Below are 23934 nucleotides of genomic sequence, written 5' to 3'. Positions count from 1 at the left end.
TCTTCTTGTAAATTTGTCAATTATGCATTTTTCATCTCATAATTTCTCTCATAATTTAGATATAAATAAATTCAACTTTTTATCTCATTATTACGATTTAGTATGTCATATCACGACTTCTCTCATAATCATAAAATTATATCAATTTAGATATTATCTCGACTTTTTATGTCAATTACGCATTTTTATCTTATAATTTTTCTCTCAGAATTTAGACTGTCATAATTTCAACTTTTTATCTCGTAATTATGGTTTAGTATGTCACAATCTTGAATTATCTCACAATTATGACATTTTGTCAATTTAGACATTATCTCACCATTTTCTTTATGTAAATTTAGACTTTTAATGTTAATTATGCATTTCTATCTTAATTTTTCTCTCATCATTTTGACTCATAATTTATCTCACAATTAAAAATTGTATATTTATAATAATTGTATACTTATAATTATGACATTTTGTCAGTTTAGACATTGTCATTATTTTCTTTTTGTACATTTTGACTTTTTATGTCAATTATGCATCTGTCATAATTTTAACTTTTTAGCTCATAGCTATGATTTAGTATGTCAATCTCGACTTATCTCATATTTATGACATTTTGTTAGTTGAGACAAAATTTTAACTTTTTATGTGAATTATGCACTTTTCTCATAATTTGGACTTGTGTCAGAATCTTGACTTTTTATCTTATAACTGACTTAATGTCAGCTTCAAGATTTTATTTCATAATTCTGACTTAGTATCTCCTTTTTTTTTTAATCATGATTTACCAAAGCAGGTTTTATTTTATAAAATACATAAATAAATAAAAGTAATAATAATGAAGATGAGTACACTTACTTTTCTAGAAAACAGTACAAAACGTGTTTAAAACCATATGAAACCAACATGAATACAATGAACACATCTCTAAAAACCTGGCACATGTGATTTAAACCAGTTTTTTTATCAAATTGTGAAGATTGAAGAAAATTTTGTCACTTTGGGTCAGTATTATTCAATATTATACACTGTACTCTAAAATGCAGAGGTCTTCTGTTTAAAACCCAACAAATCAGTCTTCCAGGCCTCCATCTCAACCTCTGCTGTAATACACTTCTCCACTGTCTTGAACCACCTAGTTTAATAATTAAACAGTCAGAGGCAACTTCCTGAAGATGAGAATCCAACGACCATTACACATACAGTTTGATTCTCATCCAGGATAACAAATACGGCTCTAGTGGCAGACAGCTTCACAAATGGTGCCCCCATATGCACGGCGGCGCAGTCGGGGTGAGTGAGAAATGAGAATGACCGTGGCATGCAGGAGATGCCAGTCGTGATCTAATACTATGGCTAAGGGGAGAATGGTGTCATGCCGCGCACCTTGAAAGATGAAAAATGCCCCTGCGCTCTACTTAGAACTAATGGACAGTGTCTCAAAAAACAAGGAGGAAAGAGGAAGAGAAAGGCGGGAGATTGAGAGGAAGGTTTTGAGGCTGTTGTGGCTCGGCATCATTTTAGTCACTTGCTTCTCCGTCCCGCCATTCCCACTTTATCTGAACCCGTCGATGCGCTTCAGCCTACGCTCACCGTAAAACCCAACGTCTAGCGAAAAGGCCTCAAGAAAATGAAGGTCAAGCCATTTATCTGCCCTGAAGCGGGAGTATATTCCCAAATACAACGACTCTGCTATATGGCCCTTAACCAAAGCTTCCGCGTTCACCTTTGGAGAGTGTATTATGTCCACAATCTCAATACCTTTGGCCTTACCATGAGCTTTTGAAATGCACGCTAATGTCCTCATTATTTGAGCAAAAGTGCTCTTGTTCCTTTCCATTGACCTGCAGTACCATCAACGCCACTGAGACGGATCATCCCAACGTCCCGAGCATTACACGTCCCTGACCTCACATTTTGCAGAAGTGGAGCATTGACTAAATATTGAAGCGCACCATCGTTCTCCAGCTTCCCATTTGTCCTGTTATAACAGGAGGTAATAGTCTCACGTTGCATGTTGGCACATCTCGCCTTCACTAAAGGCGCTGCCCTTAGGATTCAATTCCTTCGCCTCCTATCTCGTCCCTTCCCCCAAAAGACACTTTTCCCCTTTGGGTGGAGATGATGATTGCCTATTACTGCCACAATCCTATCACAGGCATCATGGGTGGAAAAAAGCCCCATAACATTTTACAGAGGAATTTGTCACTCAGAGATCCATCATTCTGATCTAGATTGTCACCTTGGGAATCCTGGACAGAGGGATCGGTGCATATGAAACGAAAGCATGGGTGCCTAAAAGCCTTTGGGGAAGAGGGTAATAGGATGATCATGAAAGAAATGCATCAAGATGGGACACAGATGACCAGTGTTATTTTAGTAGTATTTTATATTATTATACTATTTGTTAATATTTTGAACTAGCTTTTTTAGGTGTCTGATTTCATTTTGATGTTTTTGTTATGATTTTAGTAATTTTGTTATGATATATATATATAAAGTATATTTCCTTTTAAATATAAGATTTATATTTTATTTTATTTTATTTATTTTAACAATAACAACACTGGAGATTTTTGTAATTTTGTTACATGCTTTTGTTAATTTTTCGTATTTTTATTTGGATTTATATTAATCTTTATTTTTATTTCAGTTTTAGCTTTGTTAATTTTAGTATTTCATCTTAAACTTATTTTCAGTGTATTTCAGTATACTTATTTTTAATCTAATATTTAGATTTTATTTTATTTTAGCTTTTCAATTAACCAACACATTCTAATAATCATATTTTATTTCATTTAATTTTAGCTTTATTCAATTAACAAAAACATATTTTTAATAATTTTATTACATGCGTTTGTTGATTTATTTATTTATTTATTTGAGGTTTTACTTTTTTTATCTAATATTAATATTTTATTTAATTTTAATTCAGCTTTGCAATTAACCAAAACAGTTTAATATTCATTCATTCATAATTTTAGCTTTATTTTAATTAGCATTTGTTATATATTTTAATTCAGCTTTGTAATTAAACAAAACAGTTTTATTTATTTATTTATAAAAAATACAAATATTTTTAGTTATACATTTGTTACATATTTTGTTGCACAACACTGGAGCTGACAGAGGATAATACTTTTATTTATTTATTTATTTATTTATTTATTGCAATTTTATTACATTCTTTTGTTGATTTCCTTGATTTCATTCATTCATTTATTCATTCATTCATTTGTTTGTTTGAGATTTCTGTTTTGCTGTATTTTTATTTCAGTCTAATATTTAGATTTTTTTTTCCAGCTTTATTTTAAATGACAAACTAAATTTTAGTTCTATTTAACAATAACAACAGTGGAGACGACACGGGAAAAGACACACAAAAAAATAGCGTGCAATAAATTTGCATGAATTCCCATGCTGGTCCAGCTGGTGGATTTATCCAAAATTGTTGGTCAACCGGCATGGCTTAGAATAGGAAAGAACAGAGATTGGACTGGGGCGGATGGAGATGAAGCTGTTTATGAATCAGTCATTTGCTGACAGAGCTCTTCCTCCCATTTCTCTTTTCTGTCTATCTCCTTCTGCAGGCTGCTCACTCCTCAGTGTCATGATGAGGACTTGATGCTGTTCAACATCCCAGCAGCAGGCAGAACGAAGCTCGTTTTAGAAGCAGAGACTGATGGAACGTGACCTTGCTCTCCTACCCATCCTTACTGTTTTCACATCTCACATAAACCATTCAGTGCACCAATGCATGAACATAAGTAAAGCAGAAATACTATATAGAGAATTCCCATTACTATCTGCTTTCCTAACAGTTTTTCATTCTGTATTAAGGTGTTGGTTTTTATCTGTTGTGTCTCTAGTCAGTTGTGTAGAAATGCAGTAAGCCTGTGTACTTACCTAAGTCTGTGTAATTCGATTTACTGTACTGCTTTTGTCCACCAAGGCAAAGCTCAAAGTGAGGGTCATTCGACCTGCGCAGGGTGTGTCCATTCTCAAGGGCAGCGAGCGCATCACAAGTGTAGCGGTAGGTGATGAAGCCAAAGTTATCCCTGGGTTGAAATATAGAAAATGAAGTGTCAAAGAGAGTACAGGAACTATGTGTGCTTCTTTCAGCTGCCATTCAAAATGGAATCAGTAAGAGACAGATTTAATAAACAGGGCAAATTAATGTGATATTACAGTATCATAAAAGCACCGATGGGTGTAGAAAGTTTTTCAGGTGATCTAGAGATCTACAATGTGAAAATGAACCCCTCTAATGCTTTTCACATGGTGGTCAATTTTTTTATATATATAATTTTTTTTTTTCTAAATTAAACGGACATACTATATTTTAGTTTGATGTTATTATTTATTTATTTTAATTAACATTTTGTATATTTAGGGGGTTTCATGGTACTCAAATATATTTATTGAATAGTTTTGATCCATTTATTACCTGTTAACCACTTTTCGAGCATAGACCTGAAAATAAAATTTCCAACTTAAACTGTCGTAAATCTTTAATTCTTTGGAGTTTGGTGTCTTTTCTTATGAAAATTAAACATGGTTGTACTAAAACTAAGACAAACAAATAAACAAAAAAAGGTTACTATAGTTAAATCACGGGAATCCCAAATTAACCATGGCTTTGCTACACTATAGTTTAACCATGATATTTATAGTAAAACTGTGGTTATACAATCAATACGCCAATAAATAAATAAATAAATAAATAAATAAATGAATGGTTACTACACTTTTAATAAACCATGGGTATTTTTTATAATGGAAGTGAAAAAAATGTGAAACTTAAAATGAATGAATAAATAAATAATAGTTTAAGTTATTATGAAAAATGCATAAAAAATACTATTTTCAAATTTTACATGAAAAATATATTTTGCAAAATTGTTTAACTCTAAAACAATATGAAAATCAAAACGATAAATCTAATCAAGTTGTGTTCCAAATTTGAGGTTGATATATTAAAGAAAAAGTACAATTTTGTTTGGGCGCAATACCAAATGTTTCCACTAGATGAAATTCACTTCCCATTAATTTCCAAAGTCATAATTTTTGGCTGCAAAGAGTACAAGTGTGACTATTTCATCAGGACCATTTAAACTTTTCTAATCATGTATATAATATGTAGTGTCACAAACATGATAATCAGATGCACACAATGGATAAAACATGATTTTTGGGGCAATAAATAATAGTTCAATTACCAGTAAATTGATTAAAGCAAACTTTCACCAGAGATAAAAAATTCTGGCATCTGAAAGGGAAACTCCTACAAATGCATATGCAATGAGGTCAGGCACAAAAGTCACTATCACTAATGTTTCAGTGCATGTCTTTAGTAAAGCCTGACGGTAGTTTTTTAACGCCAAGAAAGTGTTTACACTGGCTTTTCACAAGCTGTTAGCAAATGTGGCCCTAAATATGTGACTTCTCACTTTCTGTTATAGCATAAGTCTATTTGTATTCAAACACGCACTTGCATGTGCAGTAAGAAGCAGTGAAGTCTGCTTTACTAATCACCGTCCAATGGCCAGAAGTACGTCATTAACTAGATTTGGAAGATTCCTTTTATGCTGAAGGAAAATATTGACTCCCTTTAACCATTTGACACTCACACAATCCAGAAAAGCACACAGACGCAGGCGCACGGTCTTACCCGTCATGTCTCAAGTTGACTGTGCACTCCTCAATCTCGCCGAAGACTTCAAAGCGGCGTTTGAGCTCTGTGCGTGTGCTGTCGGCACGAAGACGTCCCACATACACCACTCGCCTCTCCTCCTGGTCATAAAGGGAACGAGAGAAAAGAGATTAGTCTAACATAGTGCTTCTGCTTTCTTTTTTCCCTCTTCCCCCTCTCCTTGACTTCTCTCAACCTCACCCCATGACTGTAATTAACATCCACCACTGTGGGAAAGCCAAGAACAGTCTGGAGGAAATGCCTGGAGGACTCTCCTTTATCTTTTTCACTCCGTTTTGTGTGTGTGTGGACAAGAAGCAGCTAAACTGAAAGAGCCGGACTCTCTCTTAAACGATGGCTATCCATGGGATTGTGCAAACTGGGAGAGGGAATCATATTATAGAGCTATGATACAATACAACTTTGGTCTCTGTTGATTTTAAAGCAAATTTTTTTTTTATCAACTGAAAGTGTTTTGAGCTTTAGAAATGCTGCAGACGTGTTTTGGATTGAGAAACGGAGTCTAAATCTCTTCTACAATATGTGCAGAATTTGTTATACTTGCAGGTTGATGACTTTCATCAATCTTTTACCGTCGACTGTGTTTACAACTAGAGCTGGGCGATACAGCTAAAAAAATCATCTCAATATTTTTCAGTCTTCTGACATATATTCAATATATCTCTTGATATTTATGTTTTTGTTGCGAAATGGTTTAAAGGTACCTTTTCAACCAAACAACATCATCAAAATAAATAAATAAATAAATCTGGAATACATGCCTTGGGAAATACCTGAAGTAAAACAACACATTATTAAATTACTAAAATGAAAACTGAAATAAAAATAAAGTTTAAAAATATAAATAAAATAAAATAAATAAATAAAAAAAAAAAATAGAAATAGAGATAGAGATATAAAAAAATAAAAATTAAATAAAACTAGCTGGAATACATGCCTTGGGAACTAACTGAAATAAAACAATGCATTATTAAATTACTAAACTAAACTAAACTAAAAAATAAAATAAAATAAAATAAAATGAAATAAAATAGGCTGGAATACGTGTGTGAACTGCCTGAAATAAAACAACACATTATTAAACTACTAAAATGGAAACTAAAATAAAAATTAAAGTAAAAAAAATATATATATTAGAAACATATATAGTATATAAAAAATAAAAGAAAATAGTATAAAATGTAGAGAAATTCCTAAAACTTAAAAACTGAGAAAACAATATTCTAAATGCTAATGAATAATATATAAACAATAAAAGCATATAAATAATACCACATAATTCACAAAATTGATCATAATAATAAATGTAAATAAATAAATAAATAAATAAATACAAGTTTTCCATTAGTTTTTATTGTATGTCATGTAATATTATTTAATTATTTTTAATTTATTAAATTATTTAAAATACCTAATCATTAGGTAATCTCAAAATCATTATTCAATTAGAATCAATAATATTATCTAATATATTCATGAAAAATACAGTGAGCATTTTTGAGAGATGACATCATAGAATCAGATGGAAAATGGATAGGATGCAAAACTAGAAATTTTAATTGAAATTTAGGAAATACAAGTTGCAAATGGATCCTAAGAATGTCACCAAACTACAGCATTGTGATGTACAAACATTTATGGTAACACTTTAGATTAGGGAACACATATCCAATCAATAATCTCCTAATTTGCTGCTCATTAATAGTTAGTAAAGTAGTTGTTACGGGGAATCTAAATCTATTGTCATGCAGAATAAGGCATTGATATGTTCTTTATAAATACTAATAAACAGCCAATATGCTACACTGTAAAGAGTTTTCACCAGTTTCAACTTTCATATTGTAAATTATATCAACTTAAAAGTCATTTTAACTCACTTTATTGTAGTGAGTTGAAATGACTTGTAGTTTTAAGTTGATTTAACTTACAATTTTAAGTCAGCTGCTGAACTTAAGTTTTTAGGTTGAAACTGGTGAAAACGTTTTACAGTGTAGTAATAAGCGACTAGGTAATAGTGAGAATTGGACCTTAAAATAGAGTGTTTCCACATTTGGTTATAATAAAAATATATATAAATATAATAATAATATGAATAATTATTTTTTCCCCATATAATACAGTTCAAACACCTAAATGTAGAGCGTTTATGCCAGGCAACTCATCGCATTAAATTAGAAATCAAGAGATGTGCGGCCACAGGTGTGCATTTATCATCAATTTTAGCCACAGGCTACTATCACTTTGTTCCATTATTCAATGAAGCACAAGAAAGAACACATAGATTGAGAAAACGTAAAGACCCCACCAGGCTGAATACATAAAATGGAGGTATTTAATTCAGTTTGCTAATCTTGAGACAAAACACAAGCCTCAGGCCTTATTACGTGGCATTATTTATTCATATGCTCATGTACCTGCCATTATGTGTGACAAAATATACTTCTGATCCTCAACAATAACCAGAGGTCTCTTGTAAGTCATACATAAAATTATGATACAAATCTATGGGCCCTCCACAGAGTCATAATTCACTCGTGTACATGATGTCACCGTGTCATAACAACAGCTACAACAAAAAACCAAAACCTACAAATTAGCCAGAACACCTGGGAGGGACGTTTCTTTTTTGCATTTCCTCCGAAGCTCCCCTCGCGCTTCCATCACGTACAATAGGAGACAAAAGTGTTTGCTGAATTGGTGGTTTTGTTGCTGACAGCTGATAAATGCGGTGAGGTTTTAAAGATGACACCCTGAGACTAGCGCTTCATATGAAGCTCTCACATCCTTTGCCCCCCCAAAACCTCTTCTGACAGCTCAGCCGCCGCTGCTAGTAATTGTCTCGCTGCCGCAGAACACGGAGAAAAGAGAAAAAAAAGGGGGAAAAACGTACGCCGGGGCCGAGTCATGCGTGCATTATTTGACGTGTGCATTTATCAGTGAACTGAGTTGGAAAGCCGTCTCATTTCACAGTCTGGTCAGGCACAGCGAGAGAGAACAAAACTGATATTTCATCTCGGAGAACTGCATTTCAAATACGTGAGTGTTCGAAATTAAACCCCTCGTTTTGAGCCCGAGTATTAACATACCTTTGATTTGAGGGGGGATCTTATTTCAACTTTTCCCTCGTCTGGTCGAAAGCATTTAGCCCACGGTGTGATTAATAGAATCCGGCACCGTTCGGAAACGCCACAGAGATGTTAAAAATACACATCTGGGAGATAAAGAGGAAACGCGTGTAGTCTGAATGATTCAGAGCGCCGTCTTTGCATGAGTTCACTTTTTGAGTGAGAGAGACAGAGAGAGAGAGAGCGCTGGGATGGCAGTGTGCTTCGAGCTTTCTGTAGGCAAACACAGTGATGGAAGCAGAGAAAGCCTGAGAGAAGGATAACGTCTGTGCTAATGTACGATTCCTGCCAGCAGGAGAGAGACCACAACTGAAAAACACCTCCAAGCATTATCAGGTTTTCTTCAACTATAGGCATGTTTGGCCCTGTGGACTTTTAGAAAACCAACAGCTTTAAAACACACTCTCACTAGTTTGCTTAAATTGTTGCTACTAATTATGTCCAACAGTGGACAGACATTTGAAACGTTTTCTAAAACATTTTCAACCCAGTGTCATTTCCATTGCTGACTAATTGCATTCTGAGATAGAAATAACAGATTCATTTTGAATGAATGAACATTTGGTAACAGTTTAGATTAGGGAACACTATTTACTATTAACTAGTTTCTTATTAGCTTGCATATAGCTAGCATATTGGCTGTTTATTAGTACTTATAAAATATTAATGCTTCATTCTGCATGACCATATTCTAGATCCCTTAAAGAGGTAGTTCACCCATTAAAATTCTTAATGAATCTTCTGTTGTACACAAAAGATTGCTGGTAGCCAAACAGCTGACAGCAGCCATTGAGTTCCATAGCATGGATTTAAGGTTACACTTATTTGAGGGTGTCCCTGTTACAGTGTAATTATGCATTTAAGTACTGAGTAATATTAATTAACCACATGTACTTACTATATGGTTAGTGTTAGAATTAGGGTTTGGTTTAGGGTTACTTGCATGCAATTATACATAATTTATTGTTATTATAATAGTAAGTGCATGTAACATGTAACAAGAACACCTTAAAATAAAGTGTTACCAAAAATACTATGGAAGTCAATGGCTACCAGCAACTGTTTGGTTACCAACATTCTTTGAAATATCTTCTTTTGTGTTCAACAGAAGAAAGAAAGTCAAACGGGTTTGGAACAACTTGACAGTGAGTAAATGATGACAAAACGTTCATTTTTGGGTGAACAATTCCTGTAACCCTACACTGCAAAAAAAAAAAAAAAAAAAAAAAAAAAAAAAAAAAGTTTTTTCAACTTAAAAGAGCAGGTTTTCGTGCTGCCTTAAAATGTTAAGTTTAGTCAGCATGAAATGTTAAGTTGAAAAAATGGATATTTGAGTTGAGTAAACTTCAAATTTTAAGGCAGCACAAACACTTACTTTAAGTTGAAACAACTTTTTTTTTTTTTTTTTCTTTTTTACAGTGTACCCTATATCTAAACATAACGACTACAAATAACTACATTATTTATTATCAATAAGCAGCAATTTCAGAGTTTATTGAAAGCAAACTCTTAGTGAATGTGTTCCCTAATCTAAAGTGTTAACGAACATTTTTTAGATTCAAAGTCTGAGTCAAAATCTAAATGTTAAATGCATTTAAAAAGTATTAAAAGTAAGTTATTAAAGCAGTGAAAAAGTTATCAAGAAAGTTTTATATGCCCTTTATATAACAAACCAGCAGCTCTATTTGTAGTTTTAACCTATAGGTTTTAATAAAAAACAAGCCCAGGGATATAAATGTGTCCATAATTGAAAAAAACGGCCAATAAGTACTTAGGTGGGTACACTTACTATTGCCTTTTGCCGTTGTCTCTCCCTCTGCTCGGCCCTCTCGCATTCCCGTTTCTCGTAGTCACGGCGGTACTCTTCCCGCTTCAGACGCTCGTGCTGGTATTCCTCGTAGCTGTCATACCTGCAGTTAAAAAAAAAAAAAAATCATATCAACTTCTTTATAAACACATAACTTTAAGAAACAAAAAAGAGATTATCTTTAGTATCTGAATTGTTTCTCCAAGATGAGATTAGAGAACAGATGGAGATACTTGTTTAGGTCTCCTGCATCTCAGATTCTTTTTTCTGAGGAAAAATGTCCCTAGTAATTATCAAGTGTCTCTTGTTTCAGAAAATATCTCAAAAATGTCACAAACACCAGTTCTGCAAATGAAAAAGATTCATTGGGAACTCTTGTCAAATCTTTTGAGAACCAAATTATCTCAGCTGTGTGATCCAAAAAAAAAAACAATTGTTAGGTCTTCTGTTTTTATTTTTGTAGAAAAAGCGCAACTGAAACATAATTGAAGACTGTGAAAGAGCAACCACTGAGCAATAAAACTTTTCTCTGAGTACATAGATGTATTGTTTGCTGTTTTGCTCAAGTGGCCTTGGGAATCAGCTCGCTCAGAGCAGACTGCTTTCCATTCTTCTTAGCGTGGAAGACAAACAAACACATTAATAAGATGTCTCATTACATCGCGAAAGGTTACAGCTCCCAATGGCGGGACTCTTAAGGGAATATAGCAGAAATTTGGCAGCTGTGTCTGTCAGCACAACTTCACATGCCATTACTTTTTGCTTAGTTTGAACTTTACGTCCAAAAAGTGCAACTTTTTCTATAGCCATTTGCAACAGAGGCAACATGGTGTAAAAGCACAATATGAGCGGACTAAAGCACCATCAGGGAAAAGGTGTAGCTGGGCGGTAGTGGGTCCCTAATGCAAGCTGCTCTTGCCAACGAAAGCTTTATTGTAAAAGTTTGAAAAGTTAAGGCCTTGAAATGATGTATCATCATAACTCATCATATCAATTAGACAGAGTCAGCAAGTGACTTGCTTCCTTTGCATAAGGACAGACTCTCAAAGTATTGCAGACACAGTATATTATCTTGCAGCACTTATTTAAGTCTGTCTCATGTACAGGTCTATAATATCAGCATATATGAATTTTTTTAGCTTAAGCGTCATAATATATGCACGGTATATTAAAGAGTTATAAACAGTAAAGTATTTGCCATGCAGAAGCACTTACCTGGGTCTCCGACCAAAAATAGAATGAGCTTGGGACTGAGGGCTTCTATAAATCCTGGGAATAAAAGTGCTATTGTCCATATTGTGAGGAGACCTGTGTACAAGCAGAAAGACAACAAAATCCTTAGAAAAATGTCAAACGCAAAAACAGACATATGCAATAAAAAGGGAAATAATGTGGAGATATCACTTGATATTAAAAGGGGGTATACAATCCGAGAAATCTCCTTTATCGGTACTATCGCTTTATCATGTGTTGCTAAAAAAATATAGAAATAGGTATATCAAAAAAGAGGCATTGTAAATATTGTCTTTCTGGCATGCTATCTGGATGTAACCCACTTTAAAGTGTCCAGGACTTCACTCACTGGGCGTTTCTTTCATCTCGCGGGGATGGAGCGGGCAACGCTGTCGAGCAAAACAACAGCTGCTACTAAAAACAACAGAGCTCCATCAAAGAGTGCTGGAGAGAAATTAATCTAAAATTCAAGCTAAAGGCATGGAGGTCCGTTGAGGAAACAATGTGAGACTTCCATAAGTCTCTCAAGTTTCTCAAGTGACACAAGCTTGTTTGCCCAAGAAATGACTGTGCTGGACTCTATTTGTCATCCGCGCTGTTTGCGAATGATGAGAGATGAAAAACTTCTAAATGAAACTTCAAAATGCCTCTGAAGGCATTTCTGCAATTTATAAAAAGTATTGCTATAACGGTGAGCGAATGTCTGAACTCAGGTTTGGAATGGCTCATTTGGAGTAACAGCAAGTGTGCAGATGAGCAATTTACCACCTAAGACACTGTTTATCTTCCAAGCTCATTTTATCTTGTGTCTCTCAAAGCCTACGCTTACCGTCTATTGTACGTAATTTTTCTCTGGTTGTGCAAAATCAGCCGTAACGACTTCAGTGGCCACGCTGCGAGACCCAGACTCGCGCTTCGTCGCAATGACAGCCACAGAAAGATGTTTACCTTCCTTACAGCCCCTCCTGCTGAGACACGTGGATTTGTGTCCAAAGAGATTGCTAGGTAAACGTGTGTCTGAGACAGGCGGAACTTACCGAGAGGGAGAACGGCTGTCGGGAGACTCGGAGCGGGAGTATGGAGACCTGGAGAGGGATCTGCGTCTGTGGTGAGATGAGGAACGGGAGCGGGAGCGTGGGATGGAGCGTGGCCAGCGGAGGTGCTGTGGGGAGAGCTGAGTGGAAGGAGGCGAGACAGAGCTCCATGAGAATGAACTGCTGGAAGGGGAGCTGGAGGGTGACCCTTCGAGGAGCAGCTCGAGTGGAGAACCTTCCCCCAAGTAGAACAGGCGCTCCCGGCCTACCTCCAGGTCCTCAAAGTCAGGCAGACCTGGGTGTATGTAGTCATCGAGAAGACCGGGGTACTCGTCCCCAGAGTCACTGTCCTCGAGAGGCCGGATGCCCCTCTGCTCTCCCACTACCCCGCTGTAGAAGGCTTGTTGAGGCTTTCCAAAGTGCTTGTTGAGCTCTTCCCGGATCTCCTGGTCCCTAAGTAGTTTCCTGCCAGCAGAACTGCCGTCCGCTGACGCTTTGGAGCCCGAAGTGGAGTCGTGGTCCTGTCCGTGAGCATCCGTGTCCGGACAAGCCTCCTGAGCTTTGGGGGAAAGGCCCTGAAGCTGCCTGGCTAGAGAGGAAGACGAAGGGGAGGCGGAAGACAACGATGATGTAGAAGTAGAGGAGGTCGGCATGTTCGAGTCTTTACATTCCACATGCCGGCCCTCTGTTGGCCCAGTTACCGCTGCAGCTGTGGTGGTGCTGTCTCGTTTTGTGCTTGTAGACTGGCAATAGTCGTGATCGCCAAAGACGCGGGGCATGGGCCGCTTGCCCCGACGCTCCTCCAAGCCCCCTAGGGGCATTGTAGAGGATGCCTTGCTCAACTGGGCATAGAGCTCAGTCTGCTCTGGGCCCTTCCGAATAGAGCCGCTGGTTGGCTGAGGGCAAGAGCCCCCATTGCTCAGCCTGGGCCTTTTGCTTGTCAGGGCCGAGGGAGAGCATGAAGACAACTTGTTTTTGAGTGATACTTTGAAAGGGTTCTCTTGACTGGCTTTGTGAGGAGGCGTGGTAGGTGGTGTCAGACCTGGAGGGAAGAAGAGACAACAGATTAACCAAACGAGATCCCTTTCCCATTCCTTAACAGTGCTCGGTCTGTCTCTGAGTGATTGAACGAGCACACGCCTGAGCATGATTAAAATATTCCCTTTCATTTAGACCTAATCCTTATCCGCATTTTATTGCAACCCTGACAGATTAATGTGACCTCAGATTGCACCGCGATACAGACACAGCTACTCAATTAAACTTCCTCCAGACCGTAAACAGTCCTAATTCATTAGAAAGTAAACAGTCAGATCTTGTAATAATACTGGTGCTTTCGACAGATGCATGAATGCCGTACTCCTGGGACTGCGATGAAAGCACAGTGATGTGGGAGCTGTTATCATTCTCTTCATCTTTGCCACCTTTTCTCCTCATGAACCCCCAGCCATCTTGACAGATTTATGTGCCAACAGATGGCATTTATATGGGAAGTCTTGAGATGTGCTGCTTTATGGCATGGTTAATGCACTTGCACAAACAACCGGAGGTAGTTCCTCTTTATTTTCCTCTACTTCTCCTTCTCTCTTTCTATTTCAGCATCTCTCTGATTTTTGTTTTCCTGATTTATACACATTATGACAGCAACCTGTCTATAAATGATCCTTTTTTTGATTAAACACACCATTCAGTGCATCCAACTACAGCCATTTTCTGAACGTTTTCAGGACCGTGTCCTTTTACGACCATATCCTAAAACCGCTATTTCAAACAAAATACCCATTAGTTAAAGGAACGTCCCCCATATCTCTCTTTTTCTTTCCTCATTCATCTACGTCAATCACTGAATTAAATGGATACAGTACTGCAGCCGGCACGAGCCTGATTCGGCATACAAAACAACAGCGGCCATGACTAAATTTATCATTATGCCAATGCAATGAGCTATGAAAAGAAAGCATGCACTGCCAAAGGAACTTCTGCTGCACCAATCAAACACCATCTGGGCATACAATGCACGCAGGGTCATAAACCAAGGACCATTATCGCCTTTACATTACATTACATAAATTACATTACATAGTATTACATAAATATGTGCTGTTCAGTCAAAGGCAGCCATGATGAATGCACATGGATACAAACACTAATCATATAGTGGCGGGTTCTCTCGTCTGTTTCTGGCAGGGTGTGAATTACGCAGGGACCTCTGAACGAATTATTACTTAAAGCTTACAGAACTGATCCCCGTGGTAATCTTAAAACGCCATGCAAGGAGCGTAACACAGACTGACCTGGGTGTCATATGATACCATAATTAAAGGAACCCCCCGCTCAAGTTAATCTATTAGAGGGATGGGGATTAGGGAACGGTATTAAATCTGGCACTTTCATAGCACTGGCTATTCTGCAGGTGTCAAGGTGTTTTGCTCTGCAGTGAAACGCCTGGGCATTTTCTAATTCAACAGCACCATAAAAATGGTTTCTCGCGCTGCTGTCATGATGCCACAAACCCCAATGGAAATTTATTTTATGACTTCAGAGTCCCATCTGGCTTTACAGTGACTTGTAATCAGTTAATCTGGTACGATCGTCAGTAAAGACATACGAGTATGAAGGGTTAAGGTAATCTATAGGACAGGAAAATGTAAACTAATGCTCAAAAGAGAACTTCAACAAAGCACTTCCCCTTAGCATGGCTGTTTTAAATTAGCAATGAATCCCAAATCTGAAAAGAGGGTCTCGGCCAAAAAAAATTGTGCAGCTTTCTCGAGTTTTGCATTGAACAGGGGTTGGATTTGCCTCAGGCTAGTAGGCACAAACTCATGCATTAAATACAGAGATAAATGAAGCCTTTAGCCTTGCATAAGAGGCTATAAAGGTGTCCTCACATGACTCTTAAATCTTGAAACTAACACACATCTTTAATATAGGAAATCAAGAACTCTAATAGCTTGTCGAAGTCGTAACATTCCTCGAAATGTGTAGCTTCACTAAATAGCTATGACATAATCCACATTTGAGCAAAAACACCAAACACAGAGTTACATTGTACCCTCGGGCTAGGTCAAATCTGTACACCGAGGGCCATTACCTTGTAGTAAGTGAATACCAAATGGCCCATTCACCAAGACACATTGTGAGAGGAAAAGGGCAGCCATTTTGTTTTTATTGACCTGGAATGATTAATCTCTGCACGGGGGATACAGAAATAATTACCTGCATGATTTATGCTGAGAGAAAGAAAGTGAGAAAGGGGAGAACTGCTGAAGAGTTGTGTTTCAGCCCCGGCTGACATACACTTCGTCTGGGTTTAATTACTGTGGGTCAACACCAATGTATATATATATATATATATATATATATATATATATGTGTGTGTGTATGTATATATATATTCCCCTTTTTATATAAAAATGCTTAGGCTCAATTTCACAAATGGACCCTTCGCATAAATAGCAGAATTAACATAGGAAATTGCCTTAATGTCTCTAATCAAATTGACTGTCTGAAAAAAAAAAGATCCAGATAATATCGGCAAAACCAAATTGCATGGCAAAACCAATTAAAACAATAATAATGCCACAACAATTTATCTCTGATGTACTGAAGCAGCGACCTGCCCAGTCAAAAAGCATTAGAGTCTAAATGAGAAAGAGAGAATATTAACTCTTCAAAGGGGAAGAGTGAAACTTTCCAATAAATCAGCTAAAGAATGAAAAAAGTAATCAATGAAGGACTCTGTAAAATTCTGACCATGTTCCATCGGTTCACCTTGAACCTTTTGCTTTAATTAAACTATCAAAGTAGGCTTGTAAGAGACTTTTCACTTTGCTGAAGAAATGTTACCTTTACTAGCGATATTTCAGATTAACAAGCATACAAACAGAGGAAAGGGGGGAGCTTTTCTGGCACTCATTAGATACAATTTTCATATTCTTTTCTTGGTTATGAGCAAAAACCTTGTGTTTGTTTACCTGGGGTTCCACAGATCTCCACACTCAATGTGTGTTCAATGGTTTTGTTCTCAAACGGAGATCCCTTGTGGTCACTGTAACACAAAGGGGAAAACAATATATGAGAACTGGGATGGAGTGCTAAAAGTGTTTGTGTGAGCTTACAAATGGAAATGAAATTAACAAAATGCCTCATCATTGTTCTGTTGTTTTTTTTTTTTTTTTTAGTTCAGATTTTGTCTGCTCTACAAAAGTTGTGAAAAACTCTCTCACTTACTTTGGAGACTCTGGGGTCAAAGGAAGTGGCAAGATGGTTGGTTTGGCTGCAGAACACAAAGGAGCATGGGTAATTAATTTACTAGTTCACACTATGCCCAAGATATTTCAGGTCTACAACTAAATATCTTAGACTCAATCAGTGACAGCAATGATGTTGTAAATCCAACCCTGCGCTGAAAGGCTAGAAGACTCTCCAGCCAGACAGAAATTTTGGGAAAAACCAATAGTTGGACTAACTTGACCCCATAGTTTTTGTCTTTATATGACTGCATACTTTGTGAGGCAGGATGAAGTGATGACATGTGTTCAGTTCCCCAGCCCATCATACAAGGTCCACCACATTCCAAAAGTCAGAATGAGTAGAAAACGTAACAAAAAAACAGACTATGACATGAAAAAGAACGGCACAAATGTTTCATACAGCTAAAATTAACTCTAACAAGAAGATATTTTGCATGCAATTGAAACCAAAGCAGAGGAAGAAAGAAGAGTCAAGGAAGCGTGTGCAGTTGCCTGAGGCTGCGACCGTCTCCAACTGCAGCTAGGGAGTATCTCTCAGTTAGACAGCTATATTATGGCAGCCTGAGAAAGAAGCTTTTCAGCACAGATCTGAGTTTGAAATCGGGCGACGTGATAGTTCAAAAGTGTTGCAGGCGTTCCCCGTCTTTCATTTATAATTAATCTACAGACAAAGGTTTGTGCCAATTCAGAGGTTTACGCTTCGGAGCCGCATCAGTTTTCGCTCCTGAGTAAATGTTAGGTTTGGGTTAGCGCTGTGGTTAGTGTGTGGTCAAACTGGGAAGCAGTTAAAGGAGGAGAGGCAAAGGAGAGAGGGCAGGGATGCAGCAATGATTACCTAACATTGGTGGGACTTGGTCATCGAGGTGCCTGCGGAGTGCCTGTTTTTGTGAGTCGGAGGGCGTGCGCTCTGGAACTAAAGAGTCTGGGAACAATGGGCTTGGCAGGCCCTGTGAGAATGACATGGGGCTGCCTATGACATCATCAAAAACATCCTCCCCGGCCTGGCCCACCAGATCATGCAAGCTCATGTCTCCTGTCACCTGTTCTGGCATGCTTAACCAACTCTCTAGTAGGTCTAATTTAAGCTCTGCTGAACACTCAAGATCGCTCTTGTCGGCGACGCTAAATGCCTGCTCGTGTAAACTAGGTGCCTTTCTAGGGTGCTCGCGACTAGCTCGGTCTAAGCGTCCCTGGCTCTTTTGGACTCTGGAAGCCGTGTCAGCTAGGTCTCGCCTTTTACTCTGGGGGACACTGGGCAACTGCAGGTGAGCCCGGTATCGGGCCGGCCTGGGCCTGGAGGTGAGCAGCTGACTGAGCATGGGGTGCTCTAGCTCTTGCCTCCTTTTCCTAATGGTCACCGTGACGTGCCTGTTAGCACGGCCAGCCTCAGCCAAGCCGCCTGCCTCAAGGCAATGACCACAGCTGCCTGCATGACCCGTCTCTCTAGGCGGGAGAGAGTAAGAGTGCATGTACCTAATAAAGCGGGCAGCGGCCAAGCTGCCTGGGTCAACACCTGGCTGCGGGCCTGGCGGCCTTCCCTCTTCGCCGGAGCAGGCATGGCCACAGCCGCCTCCATGGGACAGCGCAACGGGGGCGGAGTGCTCCCCTTGAGTACACCGCCGCCACTTCCCCGCCCCCTCACCAGCCACACTACACGTGCCGGCTGCCTGGCTCTCACCTCGCTGGGCCTGCACTGCCAGCTGCTGCTGCTGTTGCTGCTGCTGCTGCTGCTGCTGTGATGATGGGGAGGCAGAGGACGTCTTCTTTTTGGAGGCGGTGGAAGAGGAGCAGGACGACAGGGAGGAGAAAGAGGAGGTGGACGAGGACGATGGAGAGGAAGAAGATGAGCAGGAGGATGTGCAAGCCCCTCCCCTGTCCTTGCCGCAACCTGTCCAGGTGCTCTTGGCTTCCCTGGCTTTGGTCTGGAAGGCCTCGTCGCTAGAGGTGAGGTACTTGAGCAGCTCAGTGCAAGGGCGTCTCACGGACCGGTTGGAACAGGACCCTCGTGGTTTACTGTTCCAGGGGTTTTCTGTCTGAAGAGAGAGAGAGAGAGGGCAGAATGAGCACAACAGTAACATAGGGAAATCAGAACAGGGGGTTAGCGTAGAGGTGGTTTAGTCTCCCAAAAGGCAACGTGAGTGTGCTTTGCCCATCATCTTAATTACGAGGTCTTGGGACGGCTCCAGGAAGATCTGCACACAGGCAGCAGGAGGAGACAGCGGTGTCCTCTGGGACCCTGCCATGTGCAGAGCTCCAGAAACAGAGGAGTCAAAGTCATTATGGAAAATTAACTCCTCAAAGAGAGCTGCGCATGTGCACATGCGTGAGCGTGTTTGTGTGGAGGGGAGAGAATTATGCATGATGTTCACCTCAAGTAACTACTCATTTTTCTTCTAGTTTACAACATGACTGGGCCTGTGGTAATAAATCATTGTTTTTGAGACAACGAGACCAACAATGCTAATTCTATCAAGACATCTCAGCGTTTTCTTTTTTCATGGAAATGAGACGGTGCCATTCAGAAGTCCTGAACGTCATCAAGGGTAACACAACTTTAGATGAGACAGCCACAACACACCTCCATCACACACACAACTTAATCAAGCTTCAGCTCCCTGGAGGGAGCAGACTATTTGTATAATTTATCAGAAAGGAAAAAATTACATGGAACTAGCAGATGAGCTCACACACCAGGCCTTTGATGCAAGAAGTGCAGCGAGCAGCTACCTTGGCAACAGCAGGTGTTGGTCTGATCCGTTGGTTGCTGGCTGCATGGTTCTGTGCCTTGCCACCTGGGTATTGATTATAGCTGAGCTGGGAGTTAGCAGGCGCCAGGAGGAGCTTCTTCAGCTACAAACAGAGCAGAGAAACAGATCACGGGGATTACAGCTATGAATTTAAAACGAAATGCAAAGAACCCCAAACAATACTTACATTCACATCGCATTCATGCATTTGGCAAATGCTTTATTCAAAGCGACTTACATTGCATCTGAGGTATGCAGTTTATCAGTTCATGCATTTCCTAGAAATTTTTGCATGCGTTTTTTATAGGATTCTCTCTGTAAGTTTACAAACTGTTTTGAAAAAAATGCAATACATGACTATTTGTATGCTTTAACATTAAACTATAATGATTTCATTTTGCAAGGAATGAGTCAGATAGATCAGACTAATAGTGTGGCAGCATGTCAAGCAGAGCAGGAGCCTGGTGTAAACATTAAAGTGCTAATATTCAACAAAATAATTGCAAGGGGGATTTTGACTTTTGCTGCTTACTGTTGTTTATTAGAGAAAATGCAGATTAAAATAGTCACTTGATTAAATTCCATTCTTTCAGCTTGACACTTTTGTGCATGTTCCTTTTTGCAGTAATGAACAATGCAATTAACACCTCAGGAACACTGATCTACTTAGATTTGCTGTTTCGTGAGCACCGCAGCTATGTTTTGTGCACAGACATCAATAGGAGACAGCCAGAGCTGCTGTCTGGCGAGTCTGTACCCATTTTTGGTGACAAGCCTGCAGCATCTCCTTATCTGGTGCTAGTGAAGACCAGACAGTGGGAGCAAAGCGAAACACAGTGGGACCGAGACAGAGCGAGGGAAGGAAACAGAATGAGAGGGCCATGCTTCATGGCAAAATAGGATTGGGCACATGGGAGGCACGGGCGGGGAGGATCTCTTACCAGGGAAGGCTCCTCTGGCTCTGGGGTGCGTGGCGAGCCGTCTGGGGTGGAAGGACAGCTCTGATCACTGGCATTGGTCACGTCCCCATCTGCCAGGGCCTCGAACGAAGGCAACCCGTCTTCGTCCACTGGGATACTGTCCAGGGTTTCTGTGAGCACTGCCAGCAAGTTGGCCTCATTTTCCTCATCTATCTTCTTAAGGGGTGAAAAGAAAAGGGGAAAGAGAAAGAACAGTGGAAGAAAATAGGACATTTTAGTTTGAAGCAGTCGATTTTCTCTGTTTTCAGGCTGGGTGGAGCAGTGCTCCATAATCGCTTATAGAGGATGGAGATTTTTTATTTATTTTTTATTTTGCAGCATAAACTTTTTTTTTTTTTTTTACTACAAAATCTCTTTCAACTACAAATTGCTTAAGCCACATGAGTCAGCACTGTCAGTCATACATTAAACATGCAGCTTACTGGACCAAAATAATATCTCCCCTAAGAAACCCATTAACTGAGCTGACACACAGCCACTACCCAGGGAAGTAGCGAGAAAGAGGTAAGAAACAATATGAGGGAAGTTAAGTTCCCCCAGTCCCTAACTCAGAAGTCTCAAATGGCTCATCAACAAAATTCAAGCTGGCAATCCATAGATAAGCAGCCTTATTGTGACTTGAAATAGATGCAGTTTTTTTTGAGCATATGAAGTGTGATTACAGAATCAAATGCTAAACGCTAAACTCTTTGATGTTTTCGTCTCTGTCTCCGTCTGCAGATGGTAACGCAGGAGGGGCAGTATCTGTGGAGCGGTGGCTGTGTAAAAGTCGCAGGCACTGGAAGTTCCAGCACCAAAACCCACGGGACTTAGCAATTGCAGAAGATAAACACCAAAATTGCTGGGGGACATGGCGTATGCAGGCCAACAAGAACAAATCCTTTCATGCACACCACAGGATTAGTATCGCTTGCTGATAGCATTCGGGCACGATCGTGGTGGCTGCAGGGGGACTGTCCTCTTTAGATAGAAGTGTTGCATTGCTTAGCCTCCAGTCCCATGTGCAACGATCACCCTGTTTGATCCCTTTTCTATTAATAGTTTCCCACGATTACACACCAGCGTGTTCATATGCTCACGGGAGCTGCTTTTGAGACATCAAAACAAGGCCATTTTACTTATCTCACTCCATTTAAGAGATTTCAGCGCTGATAGCGCTAACGTTTGATTAGCCACTGACAGGGAGGAAAATGCTTTTCACTGAGTTCATAATGCCCTCCTTGGGACATGTTTCCTAATTCTGCTCTGGAATTGATAACATAACATTCGCAGAGGCACCTGAGTTCTGACGCAAGGCAGCTAGAAAAAAAAACGCAGCCTGTGACTTTGCCTACTGTTTAATGGTTGGATAATAATGTCCTTCCAATGAGCTACGCTTTTGCTGTCTCCCCACAATTTGTCTTCTGCAGCTTCATAAAAACCTAGGCAGCCACTAAAACAGAGGGCAATAACAATAAGCATTTCCTTCAAGCTAATTATAATCCTGGTTATTTAGGATGACCTCCCATAGATGCTCAGTGTTTGATTTAAAGGAAAGCTTTTATTCATTTGGAGATTTTCCATAGCTCTCACTGTATCAGTGCTTAACCAAATAAGGACTAGCAGTTAGTAAAACCACTCGTTACAAGTGTGAACTCTCGGTCAGACTTTATCTAGCACGACAGAAGGTACTGCAGGGTTTATACAGCAATCAAAAGTTCTGCACTCCTCTTACAACATCGGTTATCTGTCGGCATTCTATGCAACAGGCCCAATAAGCTTTGTCCTCCATTCAAAGTGTAACCAGCACTAGCAAAGCACATGTGCCAGAGTGGCTGGAATTTCCAGGCAACCTCTGGAGCCGCGTCCGCAGCCATCGATTGCCTCTAAAGAGAAACGGTCTGAATAAAAAGGGAAGAAAAATAGATAGGACCTTTCCCATTCCGCTTAATGGACCCCACCGAATTAAACAGATCTTAACAATCGTGGGCTAATTGTGGGATCACAATATATTAACCTGCTCTAATTCTAAAGGGTGCCATTCATGGCTGTTTTACCACAAATGCTTCAATTAGCCATAAAACACACTGGCAAGCGCTCGGCAGTCACACTCCATCTAGCTCCCCTCCCTTCCCCAGTACTTCAGAGGCACGCCAGCGCTCACCAGTCATTCATTATCAGGTACGCTCTTTTGTTATCAGACAGGCTGTCTTTGAAATTGTCCTTGCTTTAACTCTTTTATTGAGTTCCACCTAAGCCATTGTATTCTTGAGATATAACTTATGCCACTGATAACAGGTAGCACGGTCCTTTTCTTTTACTCTGACTTCGCGGCTGGAAAAAAAATGGTCCGATATCATTTGGGGATCTGAGCGAATACCCCACCGGTAACGAAAGGATATAAAACGAGTAAAATCTGAGGTTTGTATTTTGATCGTGTCTGCGGCCTTGCATCTCCACCGTGACGGAGAGGGAAAACTCTGCAGGTAATAAAACCTAGAAAGTCAATTACTCAGAGTGCGTTTTACAACCGAAGGCTTGCACCATCACAAAGAAGACATTAAATGACCTAGAATGTGTGGAAAAAGGTTAAAGTGAAGATTGATGTATTTTTCTTTTTCTTTTTGTTCTCTCTGAAACCAAAATAGAGTTCGTTTCCATCTGATAGAAACTATTCGCTCTATTCAGTATTTGTCTATAATTTTACCTTTCCTAGCTGTGACCCAAACAAAGTTTGTACACCGTTCAGAATTGAACTTAGAATGTGTTTTAAATTTCAATTCAACTCTTGAATTTGAAACAAATTTGAATAGAGGTATTGGAATTTGAAATTGTAATTATTATAATAGAAATTTTGTTGGATTGGATGCTAGTTGGTCAAAACCTCATCTGATAGTTTTGAAACAGGTTTAAAAAACTTGAAAGTTTAAAGGACAAATCCACTTCCAAAACAAAGATTCACATATAATGTACTCACCCCCTTGTCATCCAAGATGTTCATGTCGTTCTTTCTTCAGTCGTAAAAGAAATTATGTTTTTTTGAGGAAAACATTTCAGCAATTTTCTCCATAT

General features: G+C 39.2%; 1 protein-coding gene across 3 annotated transcripts in view; it reads right to left on the bottom strand.

The window, feature by feature from the left end:
* Window positions 1–23934, bottom strand: part of ppargc1a (peroxisome proliferator-activated receptor gamma, coactivator 1 alpha) — a 44586-nt gene that overhangs the window by 4711 nt on the left and 15941 nt on the right. Inside the window, exons 3-12 of one of the 3 annotated variants that reach the window (XM_051114039.1) lie at window positions 20845–21039; window positions 19884–20006; window positions 17992–19189; window positions 17134–17179; window positions 16878–16951; window positions 12904–13942; window positions 11849–11941; window positions 10616–10736; window positions 5660–5781; window positions 3895–4046 (exon numbers count right to left, since the gene is read on the bottom strand). In XM_051114039.1, the coding sequence (XP_050969996.1) occupies window positions 3895–4046; window positions 5660–5781; window positions 10616–10736; window positions 11849–11941; window positions 12904–13942; window positions 16878–16951; window positions 17134–17179; window positions 17992–19189; window positions 19884–20006; window positions 20845–21039 (3163 nt within the window). The remainder of the gene's footprint in view (window positions 1–3894; window positions 4047–5659; window positions 5782–10615; window positions 10737–11848; window positions 11942–12903; window positions 13943–16877; window positions 16952–17133; window positions 17180–17991; window positions 19190–19883; window positions 20007–20844; window positions 21040–23934) is intronic. The other 2 variants (XM_051114042.1, XM_051114041.1) reach the window with 2 other exon arrangements.

The sequence above is a fragment of the Labeo rohita genome, chromosome 7 (assembly GCF_022985175.1).
Source record: "Labeo rohita strain BAU-BD-2019 chromosome 7, IGBB_LRoh.1.0, whole genome shotgun sequence".
NCBI lineage: Eukaryota > Metazoa > Chordata > Actinopteri > Cypriniformes > Cyprinidae > Labeo > Labeo rohita.
The sequence above is the reverse complement of the archived record's forward strand: the minus strand, read 5'-3'. Positions and strand labels throughout refer to the sequence as shown.